This window comes from Oreochromis niloticus, linkage group LG3, assembly GCF_001858045.2.
Source record: "Oreochromis niloticus isolate F11D_XX linkage group LG3, O_niloticus_UMD_NMBU, whole genome shotgun sequence".
Taxonomy (NCBI): domain Eukaryota; kingdom Metazoa; phylum Chordata; class Actinopteri; order Cichliformes; family Cichlidae; genus Oreochromis; species Oreochromis niloticus.
In genome coordinates this window covers 40,632,692-40,655,780 of record NC_031967.2, presented here as the reverse complement: position 1 = coordinate 40,655,780, position 23,089 = coordinate 40,632,692, and the positions used below count along the sequence as shown (strand labels likewise).

Here is a 23,089-nt window from a genome sequence, read left to right as displayed (position 1 = left end):
CTTCCCTCCAACCAGCTGCCTGCCTGAATCTTACCTGCCAGTAGGCGTTGCTCAGTTTCACCCAACTTCCTGTGGAGAATCTGGAAACCTGCCTGTCTGCTTTCCTGCTCACTGTAACCATCCATGACTTCAGAAAAGGTCTCCCTCCCTCCAAAACCCAGATTCACCAGCCTGCTAAGGAAGCAATCTTCTTGCAATACAACTCACCTGCACTGGAAATAATACCACTCTCCTCTGTTACAGTGGATCCAGCCTCTCAAAACTTTCCACCTTGTAATATTTTACAATTGTCTATCTGTGTCTTTAATGAAATCAGTTTGAGGTTGACACAGGCGTGACTTGAGTCTGCTTGTGGGTCCACTTTCATGCTGGCCTCTCGGCCCTGAAAGCTTAACTTCTCCCTCTCGACTCATAAATTCACGCATTGTGAGCTTCAACTTTTGCAGCACTTTTTAAGAGAAATCTGGTACAAAACTTGTACTTGTAGCTGAAGGGGGACAGGGGGTGATGAGGGGGTTTGTGTGGTTCAATGCAGAGACCATAGGAATTGAGGTCAGCCAATCAGGATATTGATAACTGGTACGTATTGCAGCTCTTTGTGTTGTGTCTTTCTGGGGGTGTCGATCAGAACATGCAGCAGCCAATCAAATGCAGTCCAGTCATTTATTTAGTTGGCTCAGATATTTACACAGCACAGTAATGAAGGGCACAGTACAGGTTTTACAGTCTTTGTAATCTGTGAGTGTGCATAGGTTTGCTCTGAAGAGGAAATAAACAACAAGAAATAACATTTAGATTCATGTCACGTCTGTAGGTTTATATAACAGTTATAATTACTTTAAATAAAACTCGTACACATATTTCTGTGTTAAACTAAGTAGATTCTAACTCTGACGTTACAGCGTTCACAAAGACAAACACGGTCCAACAGCACCATCTACTGACTACACAGGTTTACAGCAGCGTGATCATGTGACTCTACATTTGCACAAACATGAGTATCAAGCTGCAAACTGTCTGTATCAGTGTTTCCATTCTGAAGACCTGGAGAAGTTTTACAAAATAAAATACATATGAAATAAACTAATAAATCACAACACTTTAAGATTACAATATTTAATTAAGTAAGCAATTCATGATTTCCAACTTATGAGGACAACAGTCTATTCATAAATTTACATAATAAAGTATATGAATTGTCTGAATGACTATAATCATCAATATTTAAAGACATGATTAAAGACAAAAATAAATCAGTAAAACTGTGTCCACAAGCACAAAAAAGCTGAGTTTATTAAAAGAAAAATCATTATTGAACCTCTTATAAATGTAAAAATGCTGCAAATGTTTGCTAAAAATAGATCCACAACCTGCTTAATAGATGCTGATCAGTACGACAGAAAATCTTCATCACCTCATCATGACGAGAGCAGATGTTCTCCTGGAGCTTCTTGGAGGGGGCCACCAGCTTGTGTTTCTTTAATGGAGCTGCATCATAGTGAGGTTGGAGGTGTTTCTCACAGTAAGAGGCTGTTTAGACCCTGTTTATGGTCCAAAACAAGTTAAGCAAATGAATGAATCAAGCGGCGATTTACATTTCAATAGGTGTTTTGGGCATTTACCCAATATATCTGTAAATGATGTTCATCGACTTGTCGATATTTTTCCCCCGCGCCTCAGAGCAAAAGAGAAAAGGGATTCAAATGTTATATTTCTCAGTATCTGTAAACAGCGGTCCCTCGTTTATCGCGGGTGTTATGTTCTAAAAATAACCAGCGATAGGTGAAATCAAGAAAGCAATTTTATTTTTTGACGGTGCAAAACGTTTCATCGACATCGTCGACATACAGTAGGCTACTACACTTCAGAGTCACACTGCTAGCGATCGATGCAGCGATTCTGTACTGTACAGAAGAAACGTTCACGGAGGAGATCGTCTGCAGCGATCAGGACGCAGGACACAATGTGATGTAAAAAAAAAAAAGAAACGCATGCAAACTTGCACTAAAAATCTGCGAAACAGCGAGGTGAAAGGTGAACTGCGTTATAGCGAGGGACCACTGTAATTTTGAAGGTAAGTCACAACATACCCTTCGTAAATACTAATGTATAGAAACTCTTACCAGCAATTATTCATTTTTTGTGTGGCTTTTTTTCACGGTTTGTTGACATGCTGTGTAGGTGTGTACTTGACTAGCTGATATCGACATAACGGGGGAAACATCTGGTTTGACTATTCTTCACCTGTAGTTTAAATGCTGAACATTTGCCTGTTTAAATCATAAGACCAGTCACTATACAGAGATGTGCTTCTGAATGTGGACGATGTGTCTTCTGATTTTGTGATGTAGTTCTGCCTGTGTTGAGTTATGTAAACAACTGATCGATCTACACAAGGGCGTAGATTTGGTTTTGGCATTGGTGGGGACGGATGATTCGACCACCGAACCCTGCCCTGTTTCTTTTTTTTTCCTTTTTGTCTTTGCTTCTTGATAAAAAAAAAAAAAGGAGAAATATACTTGCCTACATATGCTATTCTACATGCTTTTAAACCATTTAGAATTAAAATTCATAGTTTTATATGTGAATTATATAATGTTAAATTACTATTAAACAAATGACTGACTAAGTATTTTAGACTTTAGTTTACTTCAGCCATATTCCATATATATCAGGTATCATACAAAAATAAAAATAGAGTCATGACAATAAAAGAATATGACTTTAAGGACTTAACAACATTAGTTCAGTTATAGTGCACCCACATCTCTGATACATTAGCACTAAGGGAACACTGAATGACCTGCTGGTTTTTGTCCATAAAACTACTCATCTAAGATTACCACAAATTAAAAGATCTCTCAGCAAAATTATGCAACATTTTAGGCACTATTGCCCCGATCAAATCAGTGAGCTGGGATTTTTTATTCTAAACATGAACTACTGTTACAGCAACACACATGGATTACTGGTGCCCCACACAACAACTCAATGTCCACTATGTGAAGGAGCCAAACACATGCCTTCTCCTCTGGTTAACCAGTGTTGGGCAAGTTACTTTGAAATAGTAATTCAATTATAGTTACTAGTTACTTCTTCAAAAAAGTAACTGAGTTAGTAACTGAGTTACAATATTCTAAAAGTAATTAATTACTTGGAAAAGTAACTATTGCGTTACTTTAAAAAAAACAAAACGTTTAACCCTCTGGGGTCCAGGGTATAATTGGCCATTTTTTTACTACTCTTGATTTTCCCTCCACATATTACCTTTAAAAACTATTTGCTTTGCCTTGTTTGGTATCATTCTTTTCAGCACAACCTCACGTGCCTGAATTTACAGTTATGTTCTCATTTTGTCATACTGTATAACCAGAATTGATCTAAAATCAGACAAAAAACATAAAATCAGAGTAGAAAAAGTTATATTTTTACTGTAACAACCATAAACATATTTAATGAATCATATTTCATAACTTCAAATGCAAATATTAATTGTCAATTTTAAAATCCTATGCAGAAGTTTTGCAAACAACAAAGTTATTTGCATCCATTTACCTTTTACCCTTTTTTTAAATAACCATTTCAAACTATTTAAAGAACAATCAGCTGTTCTTCAATAAGATGCCACACAAATTATTTGTGCCACTCCAAAAAAATAATTTCTGTCCACTACAAAGGAGAACATCACAGCCTGATACCTGCAGGTCTGACAGCAGCAGGTGTATCACTCCTGTTTCTACCTGGAGACAGCAGTCGCCTCATTGTTCTGACACACAACACAAAACTATCCACAACACTACACACTAACTACACAAGACAACACATTAACTACACACTCCAAACACACTAAACGTCACAAATCTCTCACATCTCAAAAGTGGCTCTCTCTCTTTTCCTGCTCTCTCTCTCTCTTTCTCTCGCCGTCACTCCTAAAACTTCCCCTGTTTTGTTTTGTTTTTTTGCTCATAAGCAGAGAGTGCTTGCTAGCGCTAACGTGGCGAAACTATTGAGGAAAAAACGCCGCCTATATATTGTTTATCATGACTCTGGTTTTACGTGGCCTATCAACACAATTTAAAAACTGGCACCTTGTTGCTTTGTCTTTAAGTGGTCATGTGATTGACTTACCACGACTACTTTATTCTTCCTCAGTCAAACAGCAGCACTCATGCGATTGTTTTGCCTCCTGAGCTCCAGGTGTTGTGCTAGACAGTGATCGTGATTACCGTCCGCGGGAGCGCGCAGCTGCTTAAAGCTGTAGCGTCCAGATTACTTACAGCTACTTCCGTGCAGCTGATATAAGATGCGGTAAGCTGAACACAGCTTCAACCATCTGTTTGTTGAAAAATAGTAACGGACAGCGTTTCCTTGTTAGTAACTGTAACGCCGTTGTAACGATAGGAATAGTAATTAGTTAGATTACTCGTTACTGAAAAACGTAACGCCGTTATTAACGCCGTTACTTGTAACGCCGTTATTCCCATCACTGTGGTTAACTGAGATATTTGTTTTACATCTATACTGTCCAGTCTCTCCTGGTGGACATGGTACAGCCTCTGTAAACTAATATCCTGGCTTGCTCGAGGCTCCGTTTTCTCTGACAGTTTCAATCAAAATTAGAAATGCTACTCTGAGACTGAGAGAACCAATAGTGCTGCCTGTTGTGCAGTTGGTTTCCAAAACACGTTATTCATGGTTACATACATTTTTAGACTGATGTGGGCCAAAGCCTAGCATAGCCTGTAACGTTATTATGACGGACACATTTTATGAGTGAACTTGACTTTAAGTGACTTACAGGTTTCTTTGAAAAATACTTTCTTATATCCAGGTTCTTCCTTTTTGCTGCCATCCTCCTCTCCTCCTTGCAGGTCCTCGCAGCGCAGGCTTGCCGCTGCTAAAACTAAACAGAGCTCCCTGAAAGGTACAGCCAATCACATTGGCCATATTTGTCACATGAGGTAGGACTCCAGTAGAGAACGTAATTTAACTCTTTCTGCACCGCTGGGTGAATGAGACGTTGACAGATCGTTTTTTTTTTCCTTTCTATTGGGTTTGTTTTTCTTTACTCGAAGAGATCAAATTATTGGTGGGGACATGTCCCTTCCGTCCATGCCAAACCTACGCCCTTGGATCTACACTCTTTAAGCGTCAAAATTGATCATTAGATTTTTTATGATACGACAGTGGTGAGTGTTCCCACCTTCTGCTCTTTGTAACTTAAATGCGATCTTTCCGTTTTTGAGTTTTGGACATGATTTTGGAGTATATCTTTGCAGTAGCGATTGACCACAAAGTAAAGCTACCGGAAACGTACAGCCCTACATCCGGTCTCAAACCAGGAAGTTAGCATTTTCTCATGCACAGGGTCTATAGCATTACTGCCGATCAGCCAGTAGATGGCAGCGATCTGCTAAACCAGGATCCAAAAAACTGACGCTGTCAATTCAGCTGTAGGGTGGGCGATCATAATGCAGCAGTTAATTTAAAGTTGTAGATTCATTCTTAATATATTTTGGCAACCAAACAGGACCATGTTGAAAAGCCTTGAGTTTTTTTATGTTTGTGCTCACCAGAAATGAAAGCACAAGAGGAGTTTTCCATTGAGCACAAAAATGGTTCTGAAGCTGAAGATGAACCTGTTTGTTCCTGATTAATGGTTCAGGATTTAGATTTAAGTTATTGTTCCCTCTCCATCAACCAGAAAGTGTTTTGGGTCAGTTACCCTCTATCTTAATAAGTGCTTTAAGTATTTGCTACATAAATAAAAGTGACAGACATTCCTTTACATCCACTAGATAAAATAATATTTCTGTCATTGTAAAAAATCCATAAACACATATCTAAATGAACATGTTAATCTCCATTAATGTTTTGCTTTAATTTGTAGTGCTGTTGCTCCATTAGTGCTGCTGCTATGGTTCCTCTCTCCTACAATTTCTGTCGCCATGTAAGCTCCACCTCGCAGAGTTTGATTTCATTACACTGATATTTGCAGTTCTTTCCATAACTCCTATGTAGGACCAGAAGAGTCAAAACGCATAAAATTAAAATTCTTCATTAATCCCCCCCACCACCCCCATGGTCCCGAGTTCTGGAACGAATCAATTTGCAGTCTTCCTTTAAAGCTCGCTCCGCCTCTTTTCCACCTCTTGGCTCCTCAATCAAGGGACTGGAGCAGCTGCAACAAAGGTAACTTAGAAAACAAAGATTAAATCACACATAACAGTGTAAACTAAAATGTGCGCACTTATTTTAGAATGCAGTGTTATGTATGTGAATTAATTCTACATCAAAACCAGTTATTTATTGTCCTGTAAATTAATTCCTATATTTAAAGAAAGACAAATGTGAATGCAATGTTATGTATAAGCCTCTACACTAATATGGTGAATATTACCACTGTGTGGCTGTAAGTGCAGCCATCACATATTGACAAATGAATTAGCTTTGGAATTAACGATAGGATTAGCTCCTATATTAGCTAACAGAGCATGGATATATCATTGATATATTAAGAATATGAAGGGACTGCAAGGAAATGTAGAGCTGAACGTCCGAGTGTGCGCCTGTGGGCAGCCTAACCACCTGTTGAAGGCAACATGCTAACATGACTGTCTGATCATCTTTGCTTAAAAAAAATAAGTCCCAACAGTATTAGCTAGGTACTGTTTTTAGTAAGCTAATGTGCTCTTCAGAAATAAAGCTCAAACTGTAAGAAGCAGCACTGAGCCCTGTTATATGTATACATAGTGTTAGAGCAATGGCTGCAGTCTACAGCCATTAAATTGTGATTAAAATGCTGACAGTAAATATATCAGCATGTTGAAGAACTTCAACTTCAACATTTCAAAGCCTGAAGTGTCAGACATGACATTTTAAATCGTTATGCATTTGCCATTTTCATAGTTCAAGTCGAAGGAGCTTGGAAGCGTCTGGATGACTGAGAACCTTCACAGACATATGTTCAACAGCTCATTAAAATAAATATTTGTAGACATGGCAAAGACAACCTGTTGAAAGTCAGACTGAGAATCAGGGGGAAGATTAAATCTGATTTAAGTGACTTTGGACACTGCTGGTCTGCCCTGCTGATGTCAGAGGAGTGGACACTCTTTCAATGATGAGGATGTATAAATGCTGAACAGAGAGGAACGCTGAGTGTTGAGTCAAGGAGGACATTTATGTGAAAAGGGAAAGATGATCGCTGAATCAAGGAGGGGGCCTCTTTCCCCTGTGTGAATGCTGAGACTGCAATGATCAAATAATATTGACAATTTATCAATACTGCTAAATCTAGAATTGAATTAATAACTGCTCATAGAGGGTCAAACTAACACTGCAGCATCACTGAGTGATGTGCCACCACTGTAGATCTGGCCCTGCTTAGTACATTACTCACTACAAAATTGCTGTCTTTGTAGAACGTTTGGTATTCATTAAATGTAGTAAATGTGTTCCTTTATCAATTTATCAGTGAAGTCATATTAGACTTGGGCTGCTGTTGTGTTGCTTTGAACATGTATTTTTGGGGGGTTAAAAAATGTGGTTTATTTGTTTAATAACTAATTTTGACCAATAAACTTTATTTATTTAAACATGCACCATTGTGTGGTCTTTCTTTATTTGTGACTCCTTGATGATCTACTGTGATGTCCTGCCTCCATGCACTTATGCAATTAATTGCTAGACGGGTATATTTATTAACAATATTATATTAGGGAAATTTTCCTATTCATATTTTTGACCTGGGGTAGAATTGATTGTGAAATGGAAAGGGAAAATGCTTATGAACTTGCAAATTAACAACATGATGCATTTAAGGTAACCCTTTTTCGTTTTTATTTATTTAAGAAGAGAATTTGTTCCACTGTGCCATGTAACCTTAAAGCTCTCAAGACTGAGATTACGTTGCTGAACCCTGACCGCTGACGTGCCAAATCAGCTGGATTAGCTATCAACTTTGGTGTGTAACTGTATAGTGTCAAAAATGTATTGATAGTGGGGGTCTGCCTTTCATTAAATGAGGAGTGAAAGCTGCGTCAGCCAGGAACAGGAAGCCACAGTTACTAGTCTGGGGAGAGGACAGGCCTCCCAACTCAAGAATAGAATTAGTGGAAAACTACTGAGGAGGGGGACACAGGGCAGCCACTGACTCTTCTCCTCCAGCTGGGATATGACGGATTTCCCTGTGGCCTTAACGCTACAGAACTCCATTAGTTCAAATGTACATGAATCAAAATGGTTATGAAATGAGTAATGAATAAATACATGGTAAAATAAATAGCAGTACGGGTTCAGCTTGGAGTAAAATGTGTATCCTTGAAATCACCGATGTCAATTCAACTGGCCTAGATTTAGTCAGGTAAGGTTGTAGACTAGAGCATTTCAAGTGGATTATGTTGGTCAGGTATCATTAAAATATACAGTTTACTACCACTACAACAGCCAGTGTAGGCTTTCAAAAAATAAAAATGTGATGTGTTGTATTATGAAGATATGATTGTAAATATTGAGTTGTTAATATTTGTATTGTTGTCTTTTCTGGAGTTGCAGACTTGTGAAGACATCACTAATGTGCATCACAATACTATACAAGTCATAAATGTAATGAGTAAAATGAGGGGAAAGTGTGTGCTTCAATAATAAGGACATTCTGAATGATAGAGTGGTGAGTGAGTGTGAGGAAGGAGCTCTTGTGTGTTGCTGTGGTGGCTCTGAGAAGAGCCGTTGTTGAGTGTGAGAGTGGTGGCAGCTCACTTCTTCTTGACTTTGGGCTTGGCGGGGGACTTCTTTGCTGCGGGAGCCTTCTTCAGCACCTTCTTGGGGCTCTTTACTGACCACAGGAGTGGGTTCAGTGAGAGACTGAGATGACCAAAAATCCCCTCTGAACACCACAGGAAATCATTCCTACCTACCTCCGGTACAAGTCCTCTTACGCACAGCACTTGCTACAATAGTTGCATTATATAAAGGCAGATAAAAAGGTGGCACGGAGCCATCAAATTAAGAATTAGATTGAAGAAGTTTTGATGGAAATTCCTCTGGGCATTGCTAGGAAAGCTGGATGGGAAGGACACAGCAGGGCCTGCCTGTGGCATAGGCAGTATAAGCAAAATAGTGTCATCCATCAAGGGGCACCACGCGTGAGGAGAGAGTACAAAAAAGTGATGATATCAACTCACATCTTTCTTTGTATACATTTTGGCATTAATTAGCCAATTTTTGCCCTCTAATAGCCCAACAAACAAGCCCTTGGTATCCTAGTTAGTCTAGTTGTGTGTTAAAGTGCACATCCAGTCAGGTGGGTCTGTCATTTTAACCATGTGCAGTACACAGTGGAGCAGGAGGATGGTGCTGCATATGACAGGACAACATGAATGTATGTATGAAGAACCTGCTACAAAATGAAACGTGACTGTGCAAAAAAAAAAAAAAAAAAAAAAAAAAAAAAAAAAAGTATACTTCGAACTAAAACGACGTGTTAAATACAAATTCGCATTAATTCTGTTTGTAGTGAGTTTGTCTTTCCACAATGTAAAAAGCAGGAACACATCTCTGTACAGCGGATTAATACCACCCAGTGAGACGGAGGTGCACATCCGCGATTCTAGTAGTCACAACATAGCCTGATTGACGGTAGGAATTTTGCTCGTTAGTTTAGTGTGTGGCTCTGAAAAGAGCCGTTGTGTTGACGTCTGACGGCCAGTCCGTTTATTTGGAGCTGGTGTACTTGGTGACGGCCTTGGTGCCCTCAGACACGGCGTGCTTGGCCAGCTCACCGGGGAGGAGCAGGCGCACTGCGGTCTGGATCTCCCTGGACGTGATGGTGGAGCGTTTGTTGTAGTGGGCCAGGCGAGATGCCTCGGCAGCGATGCGCTCGAAGATGTCGTTGACAAACGAGTTCATGATGCTCATGGCTTTGGAGGAGATCCCGGTGTCGGGGTGGACCTGCTTCAGCACCTTGTACACGTAGATGGCGTAGCTCTCCTTCCTGGTCTTTCTCTTCTTCTTGCCGCCCTTGCCGGCGGTCTTGGTCACGGCTTTCTTGGAGCCCTTCTTGGGCGCTGACTTGGCGGGTTCAGGCATTTTCTTTCCTCGATACTCGACGAATGAGCTCCGTCTTCTCTCTTCTTCTTCTTCTTCGTGTTTAACGGCGGTTGGCAACCAACGTAAAGGAGCATTACCGCCTCCTACTGTTCCGGAGTATGGATCAGACAGCAAGCTTACAATCTGTATCCAAATCAAACAAACAAACAAACAAACAAAAAGAAAAAAAAAAAAAAAAAAAAAAAAAAAAAAAAAAAACCCTTACACTCTGTCATAAACACCTATAGCCTTCAAAAACCCCACCAATTCCCTCACCTGTGCCCTACTACCCTCCAACACACTCTTCAGATTAAAGTCCCCGATTCCCCGCTCCCTCAATCTATTCTGCAGAACCTTCCTCTCCACATCATAACCCTTACACCGCAGTATTACGTGCTCTACCGTCTCCTCCTCCTCCTGGCACACTCCACAAAGCCCCGTCTCATGTTCTCCTATCATCTGTAGTGTTTTATTTAATGCACAATGTCCCAGTCTAAGCCTGGTAATGACCACCTCTTCTCTCCTATTACCCCCATACAACCTACACCCTGCCACCTCCTTCTTAAAATGATACAAGTGCCTGCCCCTACTCCCTGAATCCCACCGCTCCTGCCACTCCTGAACAACCTGCCTCCAAACAATACCTTTCGCTTCAGATCCGCTGCTTTTAATTTCCATCTCAGTCCTATGTTTAGTCAATGCTCCTTTTGCCAACCTATCCACCTTTTCATTTCCACTGATCCCTACATGAGCTGGCACCCAAAGAAAGTGAACATTGCCACCACAACACCTTATTCTGCTTATAGTCTCCAGAATAGTAAACAGCATACCCTGCCTTGTCTTCGAACAAAACGATTGTAGACTTGAAAGAACAGCTGCTGAGTCAGAACATACTACTACCTGCCTGAGTTTTGAACACTCTACCCATTTCAATGCCACCAAAATTGCTACCATTTCAACCGTGTACACTGCCAGTCCATCCGAAGTGCGTCTGTTCATTTCAATATTTTTGGATGGAACTACTATTCCAAACCCTGTTATTCCAGTATCTGGACTTTTAGCACCATCCGTGAACACATGAATATACCCAGGGTATTCATTCGAGCTGTGAAAATGAAATGCTGAAACAAGATCGACTTTTCCTTTCAATTTCCTCTTCAGATCCAGCAAGTACCAGTCCACAGGAGGGGTCTCCAATAACCATGGAGGAACCACAGGGAACACAACTGCAGGACAGATTTTACGGTCATACACATGACACTCCTTAGCCCACTGATTCCCCACCTTTCCAAAATGATCCTTCTGACTTCTGCCATACTCCCAGCACTCCAAAAGTACCTCCTTTGTAGGATGTGCGTCCCCATGCCCACCAAGATGAACCCAGTAATTCACTGATACTTGCTTCCTCCTAAGATCCAGGGGCATTTCTCCCATCTCCACCTGTAGGGCACTGACTGGAGACGTTTTAAAAGCTCCACAGCACACTCTAAGGGCTTCCGATTGCAAAACATCCAAACGTCTCAACACAGAACGAGCTGCTGAACCATATGCCACACACCCATAATCGAAGACAGATCTAATCAATGCCTGGTAAAGTCTTTTCAAAGCAGAAGAGCTTGCTCCCCAACCCCTCCCAGCTACACACCTCATAACATTAACAACTTTTTTACATTTGGTTTCAATCCGGTCAATATGCTCCCTCCATGTCAGTCTTGAATCAAACACAACACCTAAGTACTTAAAAGAGCTCACTTTCCCAATATCCTCGTCATACAGTTTCATTGTCAAAGCCTCACTCACTGTTCTTTTGGTAAAGAACATCATTTTTGTTTTTTCCACCGAAAACCTGAATCCCCAGTCAAATCCCCACTCAACCACCATATTTACAGCCTCCTGAACCTTACCCACTAGGTGCTCAATATTTCTTCCTTTTTTCCATAACACACCATCATCAGCAAACAAAGACCTCCCAATACCCTCAGGAACAGCAGAAAAAACATCATTGATCATTATAACAAAAAGCAAGGGACTAATCGCACTGCCCTGCGGCGTCCCATTTTCAACTGTGCACTGACTAGAAATTGTAGACCCAATTCGCACTTGGATTTTCCTACCAGATAAAAAGTCTTGGATCCAATTGAATGTCCTGCCACCAATACCCAACTGATGCAACTTGATTAAAAGCCCATCCCTCCACAACATATCATATGCCTTTTCTATATCAAAAAACACTGCCAAAACAGATTCTTTATTAGCCTGCGCTTTCCTAACAACATTCTCAAGTCTAATAATAGCATCAGTTGTGTTCCGAGCTGTCCTGAAACCACTTTGGTAATTGGCTAAAGCCCCTTTTCTTTCCAGTTCAAAGGACAGTCTTGCCATTATCATACGTTCCATTAACTTGCACACATTTGATGTAAGAGCGATTGGTCTGTAGCTATCTGGTTTAGATGGATCCTTCCCGGGTTTTCTTATTGGCACAATAACAGCCTCCTTCCAAGTACTTGGGAGCTCACCCTTAATCCAAACTGTGTTAACCAAACACAGCAGTTTATTAAGCGCTTTCATACCAAGGTGCTTCAACATTAAATAACAAATTTGATCCTTTCCCGGGGCCGTGGGCTTTGTTTTTCGAAGTGCTCTCACCATTTCCTCCCGAGAAAACACCGCATCCAAACTACTGTCCATGTGCACCTTTCTTGCTAAACCCTCCGAATACCGTGTTTTAGTTTGGCACATTCTGTCCTTTCCCAACCCTGAGATGTTATCAGAGCTATGAATCTTAGCAAAAGTTTTCACCATAACCTCCACTTTTTCCTGAGCTGTTACAAAGTTCTGTTGGCCCGAAGATAGAACTGGGTAATCCCATTCCCGCCGGTCACCTCCCATTCTTCTGACCATGCCCCAGACCTCCCCCACTGGAGTGGTTCTTCCTATTTTAGAACAGAACAACCTCCAACTGCTCCGCTTAGCTTGTCTCACTGTTCTCCTGACCACTGCCACTGCTTTTCTGTATGCAATCAGAGCTTGCGTGTTAAGGGTTCTTCTGAGAAATTTAAATGCCTTGTTCCTTTCCTTCACAGCAATTCGACATTCCTCTGTCCACCATGGCACCAAAGTCCTACTTGCCATGCCTTTACTGGTCGGGATTGAGGCCTTGGCGGCTACCATAAGCACCTCAATAAACTGCGTATTCATTTGGTCAATGCTACCAGACTCATCAACCTTGCCAATTGTGTCCTCACATAGTTTTTGGAATTTTGTCCAGTCAGCCCTATGAAAACTCCACTTCTGATGCACCTCTCTTAGAGACACCTGTATCTGCCCTCCAACATCACAGAAAACAGGATAGTGGTCACTGCCTATGGTAGTGTCTGTTCGGATGGTCCACTGACTTATTCCTGCAAGGACAGTTGAGACTAGAGTTAAATCCAAAGCTGACTCTGTTCCATTAACAACATTACATCTGGTCCCCCTACCATCATTCAGGCACACCAAATTGCATGTATCCATCAATTCCTCAATTACCTTACCATTGTTATCTGTGCGTGTGCCTCCCCACACTCTGCTATGGGCATTAAAATCCCCACACCAAATAACTCTACGACAGTCACTTCCTTCAATCGAACGAAGACGCGGCAGCTCTAATCTGGCGCAAGGATTGTAGAAATTCACAATAACATTTGGTTCAGTCTTGTCCCAAACCTCAATAGCAATATACTCCAAATCATTGCCTTTACCCAGGAGTCTATATGGAATGTCTTGTTTGACAAACGTTGCACACCCTCCCCCTCCACCACGGTCCCTATCATTTCTTATTATCTTGTACCCATACAACACAAAATCAAAAGAAGATTTAAGCCAAGATTCCTGTACACAAATGACATCCGGTTTAACATCGAGAAGTTTGATGAAATGCTTCAACTCCTGGCCATTGGCCAACAGACTCCTTGCATTCCATTGAAGAATAAGTACCATGATTACATAAAAGAACATCATGTTTCCTGACTTGACTGATAATTGAGGTTGTCCCTCACTTCTTCCCATGTCAGTCCTACTAACCCCAAGTGGTTAATCGCCGCCTTAACAATGAGCCGAATTTTCTCCTGCTTAGATCTCACATCAGCTGTGGTGTTTATCACTCCTGCAATGAATGTAACCAATGCCATCTTATCAATAACCATAGTATTCGGGTTGATCCGGGTAACTCCTTGATCCTGAGAGGCACCCTGTCCTGGGTTAACGTTGACCTGTTCACTCACTCTCACCACCCTCACTGCTTCAGCATAGGAGATCTTCTTCTCCACCCTCACTTTTTGAATATGATTTTCTTGTTTCATTCTCTCACAGCCAGCATACGCAACACTGTGACTCCCACCACAACTACAACACTTTGGTTGAACTCCATCTCCACATTTCCCATATTCGTGATCCCCACCACACCGAGCACATCTCCTCTTTTCCTTACAGTTTTTCGCTAGGTGTCCAAACCTTTGACAGTTAAAGCACCTCAGAGGTTTTGGAACATAGGCTCGTACTGGATAACTAATGAAACCCAAAAACACTTTCCTTGGCAGATTAGCGTCTTCAAAGTGTATCAGGACACTCTCACTGTCTACCTTAAGTCCTTCTTTTGTTGCTTTCATTCTGGCCACAGAAATCACATTTCCTCCTTTGATTTTGCTTTTCAGATCATCCATTTTCACACTAATGGGCACCCCAGAAATTACCCCCTTGCATCCACCTCCCGTCTGTGCACCCACTTGCCCAGCATTTTCTACTTTAAACTTCCCCAATTGTTTTAAGTTCAAAGCCTTATTGAGCTGCTCTTCATTCACACATTGCACAAGAAGATTACCATCTGAGAGCACCTTAGCAGAAGCTATATCTCCCACCTTACTGTTAAGTTCAGCTGTCAACACAAACGGACTCAATTTTTTAATATGGACTTGTGTTCTTTCATTGAATCTCAGAACAACAAACATTCTCGTCCTTTCTCTAGCTTCTAAAGAATCATCCCTACCACCACTGCTCCCACCTCTTTTACGCTTTTCCCTCCTCTGCTCACCTTGCACTTGCTCCAGAGGCATTTCCTCCTCTTCGTCAAAATCAACATAGTCTTCCCATCTGCCCACAGCTGACCCACTCACGGAACAGTCGTGCTCAACCGCCACCACGGGTGGACTGCCAACCAGATTTGAATTTTTGGCAGTACTCCAACCAATTTTGCCAGCAGACGCCGCTGCCATCCGTCCTCTCTCCTCCTCACCTGGCTCCACCACTTCTTCTTCGCTGTCCAGATTGTGTGTTCGCGCTCAGCCCCTGTCTCTCCGAATGAGCTCCGTGACTGAGAGCAGCGCTTTTTATACAGGCTGTATGCTAATACCACTGCGCAGGCCCTCGGATCTCATTGGTGGAGCCGCACAGTGGGCCGGACGTTGTGTTGGAGGGAATTTATGAATTTTGCTGAAACAGGCGCGCATCTAACAAAGACAGTGGACTGTGTGATTGTGTCCTCGTTTGCTGAGACTGTCATTTGTTCTAAATGAGCAGTAAATGTAGAGCTCTGTGTGGCAGATATGGATGTGTTAGTATCAGTATTATCTTCAGCCAACAATGAAATCATTTGAATAATAATTCCACCTGGTTTCATGTCTCTGTGTTTCTGTAGCGCCCATGTAACCTGGTGATAGTCACAGTTTACCGTCACCAGCACACAGCTTTAAAACTTCGCTGAGTTTTAGCTCTGAGTGGAGATTAAACACTGGGCATAATTAGGTAACTGCATAGTTTTACTGAAGTCTAATATGTCTCACTGGAGCGCACATATTAGACTGAACTTAGACTGAAGAGAGAAAGAGAGAGGGAGAGCAAACAGTGCGTTGCATTTCCACAGGAACATGGGCAAAAGTATTCATTTGGTGATTTATTCTAATATATAAATGCTGTTCTGTTTCATTTTAATCTGCTGCTGAGTCTCTTTGATGCTGATGGATAACACAGAACACACAGCAAGAACACCTGTTCAGCCAATCACATTCATTCCACTTTGATTTGCACAAACTCAAGCGCCCGTCTCTCATCTTCCTTTTTACAACAGTGTTGTGTTTGACTGGTAGATTTTAATGATCTCTGTATTGTCGATTTTCACATCTCTGGAAGAGTTGGCAGTAATAAGGATCATTTTCTGTGGGAGAACAGATATGACCCGTGAATTAGATTCATAGATGACAGTTAGATTAGTTTGATGCTGCCAACACTTTCACAAGAACGCTCTGGAAAAACCCTGAGTTAACTTAGAGAGCTGATAGCTTCTTGTCAACACTTATCTTGCTTTTTTTTTCCTTGGGGAACTGAACCCCTGCATGGGATGAGCGGGTCTTAGCCTTAGCTCCAGCTTTGCCTTCAGTAAACTTCATTAAATTATACAAATTAAGAATTCATTTATTCACGAAGGATACACTCAACCCATCCTTCAATTTCTGGGAAAAAAGAGACGCATTTTTCTGCCATTTGCGGCCTGAGGAGGATGCAGTCTCTAAATTTTCACCTATGTGTGTTTGTTACTGAGCATTGATGTAGCCACGTACACTGCTGCTACAGTTCAATACATGGTGTCAGAATTAAGAACTTCACGCTGAGGAAGAGATGGCTAAATTTGGACCTCCGGAGCCGTTTGACTTTACACAGCAGGCAGAGTGGCCGATATGTTCCCGAGTGGCATCAGAGTGGCTGTTGGTGCTGAAGAAACTGTGTCTTATTACCTCATATCATGAAAGTGTTGCAGAAAGGTTTTCAGTCACAAGGTAGGAGCGCTTTTACGATTACCTCTTTCTTTTACTGCTGTCACTAAATGCATATAATATGTACCTGGAGAGAGACAGTATGATGGTCTGTACTAGATGAAAGTCCTCATACTGTCATCACGTCACAGTGTTTAGTAGTTATTATAATGAGTGTTTAGTTACATTGTTTTTTTTGATTGCAGAACTCATTTATTTCTGTGTATTGCAGTGACTGATTCATAGACAGTCTCTTCTTTAAGCATATGATTTTACTGATTTTGTATTTTTCAGATTTTTAATTTTTTGCATTGGAACTGATTGAAATTTATCACCTAAAACTGAGCCTACAAACATTTTAAAGATGGGATGTTCTTTTAAAAAACGTTAAAGTGCTTCAAATCACTCCTCTTCTCGGAATAAGTCAAAGCTTGATATCGCTTCCCTACTCTTCTATAAACACACCAGATACACTCTGTACACATATATCTGACAGCTGACAGCCCCCACTCACTGCACAGACACAGGTTGTTAAGTCTAGTTTCACTTCGACAAAAGAGAAACTCACAGACACACACCGAGTAACACATTCATTTGTTACTGCCAGGACAAAAGGCACAAAAAGTAGCTCAGCTGGAAGAAGAAATCTTCTCTTGTTTGATCTGTTTTGGTCTACTGAATTATCCGGTGACTATTTGCTGTGGATGCACCTACTGCATGAATTGTATTAAAATATATTTTGATGCAGGGGACAGGAAGGGAATCCACAGCACAGGAACACCTTCACACCGAGGCCTGTGATGTCTGCACTGGGAGGAAGCTGAAAGTCACTGAAGTGGATGTTTTACTGTCACCAGCAGAGCCAAAGAGCTGGATTCTTAAAATATTCATGTGAAATCACACTGGATCCAAACACAGCAAACACACATCTGTTATTATCTGAGGGGAACAGAAAAACAATATTTATGAATCAACAACAGTCTTATTCTGATCATCCACACAGATTCACTGATTATTGTTTCTGAAAATTGTTTCCAAAACAATTTTGAATTTTTACACAACACTGACTATATTAACCTCTCAGGTCCTCGGTCCTCCAGAGTAGGAGTGTACCTGGATCACAGAGCAGGTATTCTGTCTTTCTACAGCGTCTCTGAAACCATGACTCTCCTCCACAGAGTCCAGACCACATTCACTCAGCCGCTCTATGCTGGACTTTGGCTTTTATACCACGAAGTCACTGCAGAGTTCATTAAACTGAAATAGACAGAAACCACAGAGGGACAGTTGCTTAAAATGTGTGATTTAGTTTCCAGTTTCTTTGATCACCATCATTCATTGTTTTGCTGTTATCTCTCTGCACAGAGATCACATGTGAGTTACACTGACTGCTGGTACTTGTTGTTTAAACAAAGAAATCTATAATTATCTTTAAAACACTAAACCCAAAACTGCTTCTACTTAATTTATATGCAGAAGGAAACAAATACAAAAAATATACACGCAGTAATAAAACTCAGTGTTTTTCTTTATTGCCAATAAGATTTTATAGTTTTGTGAAAGATTTCGATGTTGTAGGGGGTCAGACTCACTAACTGACCTTTGACCCCACAGTGTTGACTTGTTGAACTCGTCTCAATGTTTTCTGTAAGTAGGTTTTAATCAGTTCTTTCTGATATTATTTACTGATCAATTCAATTAAATATTATTTTTATAGTGCCAAATCACAACAGTTGCCTCAGCATGTTCATCATTTTGAACATAAGAACTGAGCTGACCAAAGTTTGTTTAGTTGCAGAAGTTATTTCAAGCACTAAGCTGCCAGATTTAGCACTTTCTTCCTTTATGTTTTCTCATCATTGTTGGTGATCAAACTATTGACGTGTGTCACTGTGTGGCAGAGTCTGTCAGTGGTTGTTCAGAAAATTAAAAAATCACTACTGAGAACTCGTAAATGAGGCGTGGGGAGCTGGTTTTGGCGTACAGGTTGAGCAGGTCACGATATTCTGTAAAGCTAAATGCAGGACAACCTTTGGTTAAGGTTGCTGGGTTTAGGAGTTATTTTGTTGCAGAAGTGATAGCGTTCTTTTTATCGCATTGATGATTGCCCAGTTGCTCTGGAGCGTTATCATTTGCAGGTTCAGTGGAAATAGTTGCAGTGATTCATTGTATGTGTTGCAGTAGTTGCAAAATCTACAATGAAGGTGCTGCAGCTTCTGAGGTGGTTTATTACAGGCAGTCAAGCTTTAGGAGTTCCTGTCTTGTGTTTTAAGTGTTGTATTTAAGTGTTTAGTTTAGATGCAAACGTTGTGATCTGCAGTTGTTGGTTTAAGGTTTATTTACTTGCAGCTGTTGTTACTTTCTGTGGAGATGTTTGTTTGCATGATTTGTTTAGCTGGGTTTATCAATGTTACTTGTTGGCAGAAAAGAGCAAATGCATCACAGTAAATTTAGATACATGATTTTCTCTTATCCTATATAACCAAAGGTCAGTCTTCTACAATTTAAATGAGGGTGACACATCTTGGCAAAGTTCAAAGTGATACATATTTAAATGTAGGGTTACAAATGCTGCCAAGGTTCAAACTGCACCTTTTTTTTCTGGTTAAAAACATCATGTTAGCAGCTTTAGTGGAGCAGCTGAAGAAGACTGGACTCCAAGCTGCTCCAGCTGATCACTGCTATGCTGGACCTGAAGATGTGGCCTGTGATGTCTGCACTGGGAGGAAGCTGAAAGCCATCAAGTCCTGTTTAGTCTGTCTGGCCTCTTACTGTGAGAAACACCTCCAACCTCACTATGATGCAGCTCCATTAAAGAAACACAAGCTGGTGGCCCCCTCCAAGAAGCTCCAGGAGAACATCTGCTCTCGTCATGATGAGGTGATGAAGATTTTCTGTCGTACTGATCAGCATCTTTTAAGCAGGTTTATGTTTTGAGTAGCATTTCTGCTTTTATTGTTTTATTTATTATTTATTTATTGTTAACATTTATCATTCTTGTTGCTTTAATTATTACCAGGAAGGAAACAGATGCAGTTGTTGTGGATCTATTTTTAGCAAACATCTGCATCATTTTTACATTTAAAAGAGGTTCAATAATGATTTTTCCTTTAATAAATGCAGCTTTTTCTTGCTCGTGGACACAGTTTTACTGATTTATTTTTGTCTTTAATCATGTCTTTAATTATTGATGATTCTAAATGTTCACAGTAATATAACATACTTACTGTGTCATTAAAATTGATCAATAGACTTTATGTTGTCCTCATAAGTTAGAAACCTGGAATTGCTTAATTAATCAAATATTTGAATCTAAAAGTGTGATGATTTATTAGTTTATTTTATTTCATATGTATTTATTTTGTAAAACCTCTCCATGTCTTTCAGAATGGAAACACTGATACAGACAGTTTGCAACTAGCTTGATACTCATGTTTGTGCAAATGTAGAGTCACATGATCACTCTGCTGTAAACCTGTGTAGTCAGTAGATGGTGCTGTTGGACTGTGTTTGTCTTTGTGAACGCTGTAACGTCAGAGTTAGGGGTCATGTCCAAATTTATGAACTGCATCCTCCTGATGGGAGAAGGGTCTGGCTGCAGCCACTGTGGAGCTCCACAGTAACCGGAAACACGTGACCTCCACAGTAACCGGAAACACGTGATCTCCACAGTAACCGGAAACACGTGACCTCCACAGTAGGCAGAAATACGTTCCTGCGTGGATCATCGACTGTGGAAATCTTGCAAGTGGATCCTAAAGGTTGGAACAGAGTCTTTCATGTATAATTTTTTTTTTTGCCGTTAATAATTATATATTTTTAGGAATCATCTAGTTTGCTTACACTGATTACTTTGGCACTTCGTTAGCGTTACAAAAACGGTCATACCTCCGAAGTATCTAAACTTTAGTAAGGAGTGTGTGTACTTTTGACACCTCTGGTTAGCATTTAGTGGTCAGTTTCAAACGTATTTATTTTTTGCTTGTTATTGAACTACTTTTCACTATCTGTAACATCAATGCACATTGCTCCATTTACTGCATATTGCACTTTATTCATGTCTTTCATTCCACCTGCAAAAACATTGTAAAGGTCGTCACAAAGAGGTTTATATATGTATAAATACTAATATTCTCTATTCCATTCTGTTCTGCTTTTTTATTGCCCAGACTTTAATTAGCCTTTGTTAAATTGTCTGTTATATGTCAATAGATACGTATGCCACAAATAAAAGTGTTTTGTAAATTATGCTTTTGTAAAGAATTTTCTCACCAAATCTCTTACATGCTAACTGTAATGTGGTATTTCTGCTAAAACCTGAACTTAAATGTGTATATGGTGTTTATCTGTTTTTCTCTCTGTTTTAGATGCTCATATCAATTTGGAGTTCTGCCACCAATCCAGAATTGCAGGAATGCACAACATGTTGCAGAAGACTCTTTCACTGCCCTCTGTGCCCCACTTTCAGCCCTACTGTCAAGGCAAAGATTGAGGAGCATATAAATGGACACATTAAAAATGCTTTGCCTTTCAAAGGTATGTTGATATTAAATATACCTCATAGTTAAAGTTATAAATATGCTCTTCTTTTCAGCACTTCTGCAGTCTCTTTGTTGACTTAAAAGTTGCTTTTCACATTGTACAGTTCAGTGCATTCATCAGCAAGAGAAAAAAGCGTGTTTTCATTAAAAAAATTTTTTTTCCTTGTGATCCACACCATTTTGCTTTCATTATTGAGGATGGCTTGGATATTTTTGTTAATATGTACAATCCGATTGTTAGATAAACTGATTGCATTCTATACAACTACATTTAAATTACATGTTGTTGTTTGTTTTCTTTTTTTCTCTCTCTTACAGACACTTTCACTGCCCTGTCTGTAACATGACAGTCATACAGCGTTGGGATATGGCAAGGCAAATTTTCTCATGTCAGCATTCAGGACTGCTCCCCACTGAACTCTCCGAGGAGCCCCATCTCCCTCTCGATGTCTTGTCTCCAGTATCTAAACCATTTTCTGAATCTTCAGTAGAACATTCATGTGTTCTACCCTCTGTGCTAAATGAGACTGTGGCTTGTGGAAAGTCCTTGAAAATGAAATGCCCTCACTGTGGTCTTAGTCTTCTTAAAAAAAACTTCAAGTCTCTCATGATGAGGAGGCATTCAAATAGATGTTTGCCTGGCTTGTCATCTGCAGTGTTTTTGTGTAGAGGGACTTCTTCCTCTTTGTTTTTCAGTTTGCAGAGGACATGGAGCTCTTTTTAAAAGCTTGTGCTGATGAGCAGGGACTACGGGTCAATGCGATTTTTGACATTTAATGGACAGATGAAGTCACTGGCTGTTTGTTTGTGTTTTTTATGTGTTGTTGTTTGTTTTTCAGTGTACAGAATTCCAGTTAAACTTATTATTAAATATTCACTTGTTTCCATGTTATAGTAAAAAAATTAAGTGTAAATGCAACAGCATTGTTTGTTGATATTAACATTAATATATTACCCTGTAATCAATAATATTTTTATACATTTTACGCATTACCCCTCTGGGCTCTATCCTGGCCATTTGTGGCTTGACCTCTTTTTTTTTTTTTTTTTTTTGACTACCACACTGCAGTGGACCAAAAGAATGATGCAGGTTTGATCTTAAGGATCTAATACTTCTGTGTGTTTGTGCATGACATTGCAACACAAATATGTATTTGCAAGATAGACTGAAATAAATAATGACTCATCAAATATTACACAGGCTGCAGTGAATTTTTGTTGATACTGGCTAATGAGATTTGAGTTTCCCAGTCAAACTTAGCTTTGAAGCACATGCTAAAAACACTTTTACTCTTGTACATTTCATAAAAAGACACCATAGCCAAAATATTAACAAAATATATATTAATAAAAAATTCAAAGCTGCAGCACATACAGCAACAAACACTGTTAGTAAATGTGTCCGGGAGTTTATGCAGGTGCAGAAAGTGCTGCTGCTGTAAGTAAGCCTAACAGCTTCCAGATCACTTATTTTTCTGGAAAGATGGTAGCAAGGACATCACTGCTCATTTCTACAATCTCCCAGATCTTGGAATACAATGCCTTTGTCCCATGAAACCATTTCACAGTACTAGGAGTCCACTAAAACCTATAAAGAGAGTGATCCTGGAAGAAATGGGGCACACACTAGTGACCTCAACAATTGCAAAACAGCCTTTTCCCCGATGCTGGGAAAAG

The 23,089-nt window shown here is 40.2% G+C and overlaps 1 protein-coding gene and 1 long non-coding RNA gene across 2 annotated transcripts; one reads left to right on the top strand and one right to left on the bottom strand.

Moving 5' to 3' along the window:
- Positions 1 to 9,664: 9,664 nt before the first annotated feature.
- Positions 9,665 to 10,112, bottom strand: LOC100701785 (histone H2B 1/2). Its single transcript, XM_003459097.4, has one exon. It carries the CDS (start codon positions 10,087 to 10,089, stop codon positions 9,715 to 9,717), a length of 375 nt encoding a protein of 124 aa, XP_003459145.1. The 5' UTR covers positions 10,090 to 10,112; the 3' UTR covers positions 9,665 to 9,714.
- A 10,419-nt stretch (positions 10,113 to 20,531) lies between these two features.
- Positions 20,532 to 22,608, top strand: LOC102082104 (uncharacterized). The gene is made up of 3 exons (XR_002063410.2): positions 20,532 to 20,632; positions 21,239 to 21,407; positions 21,731 to 22,608. It is a non-coding gene; the product is annotated as an uncharacterized LOC102082104 (long non-coding RNA).
- Positions 22,609 to 23,089: the final 481 nt, after the last annotated feature.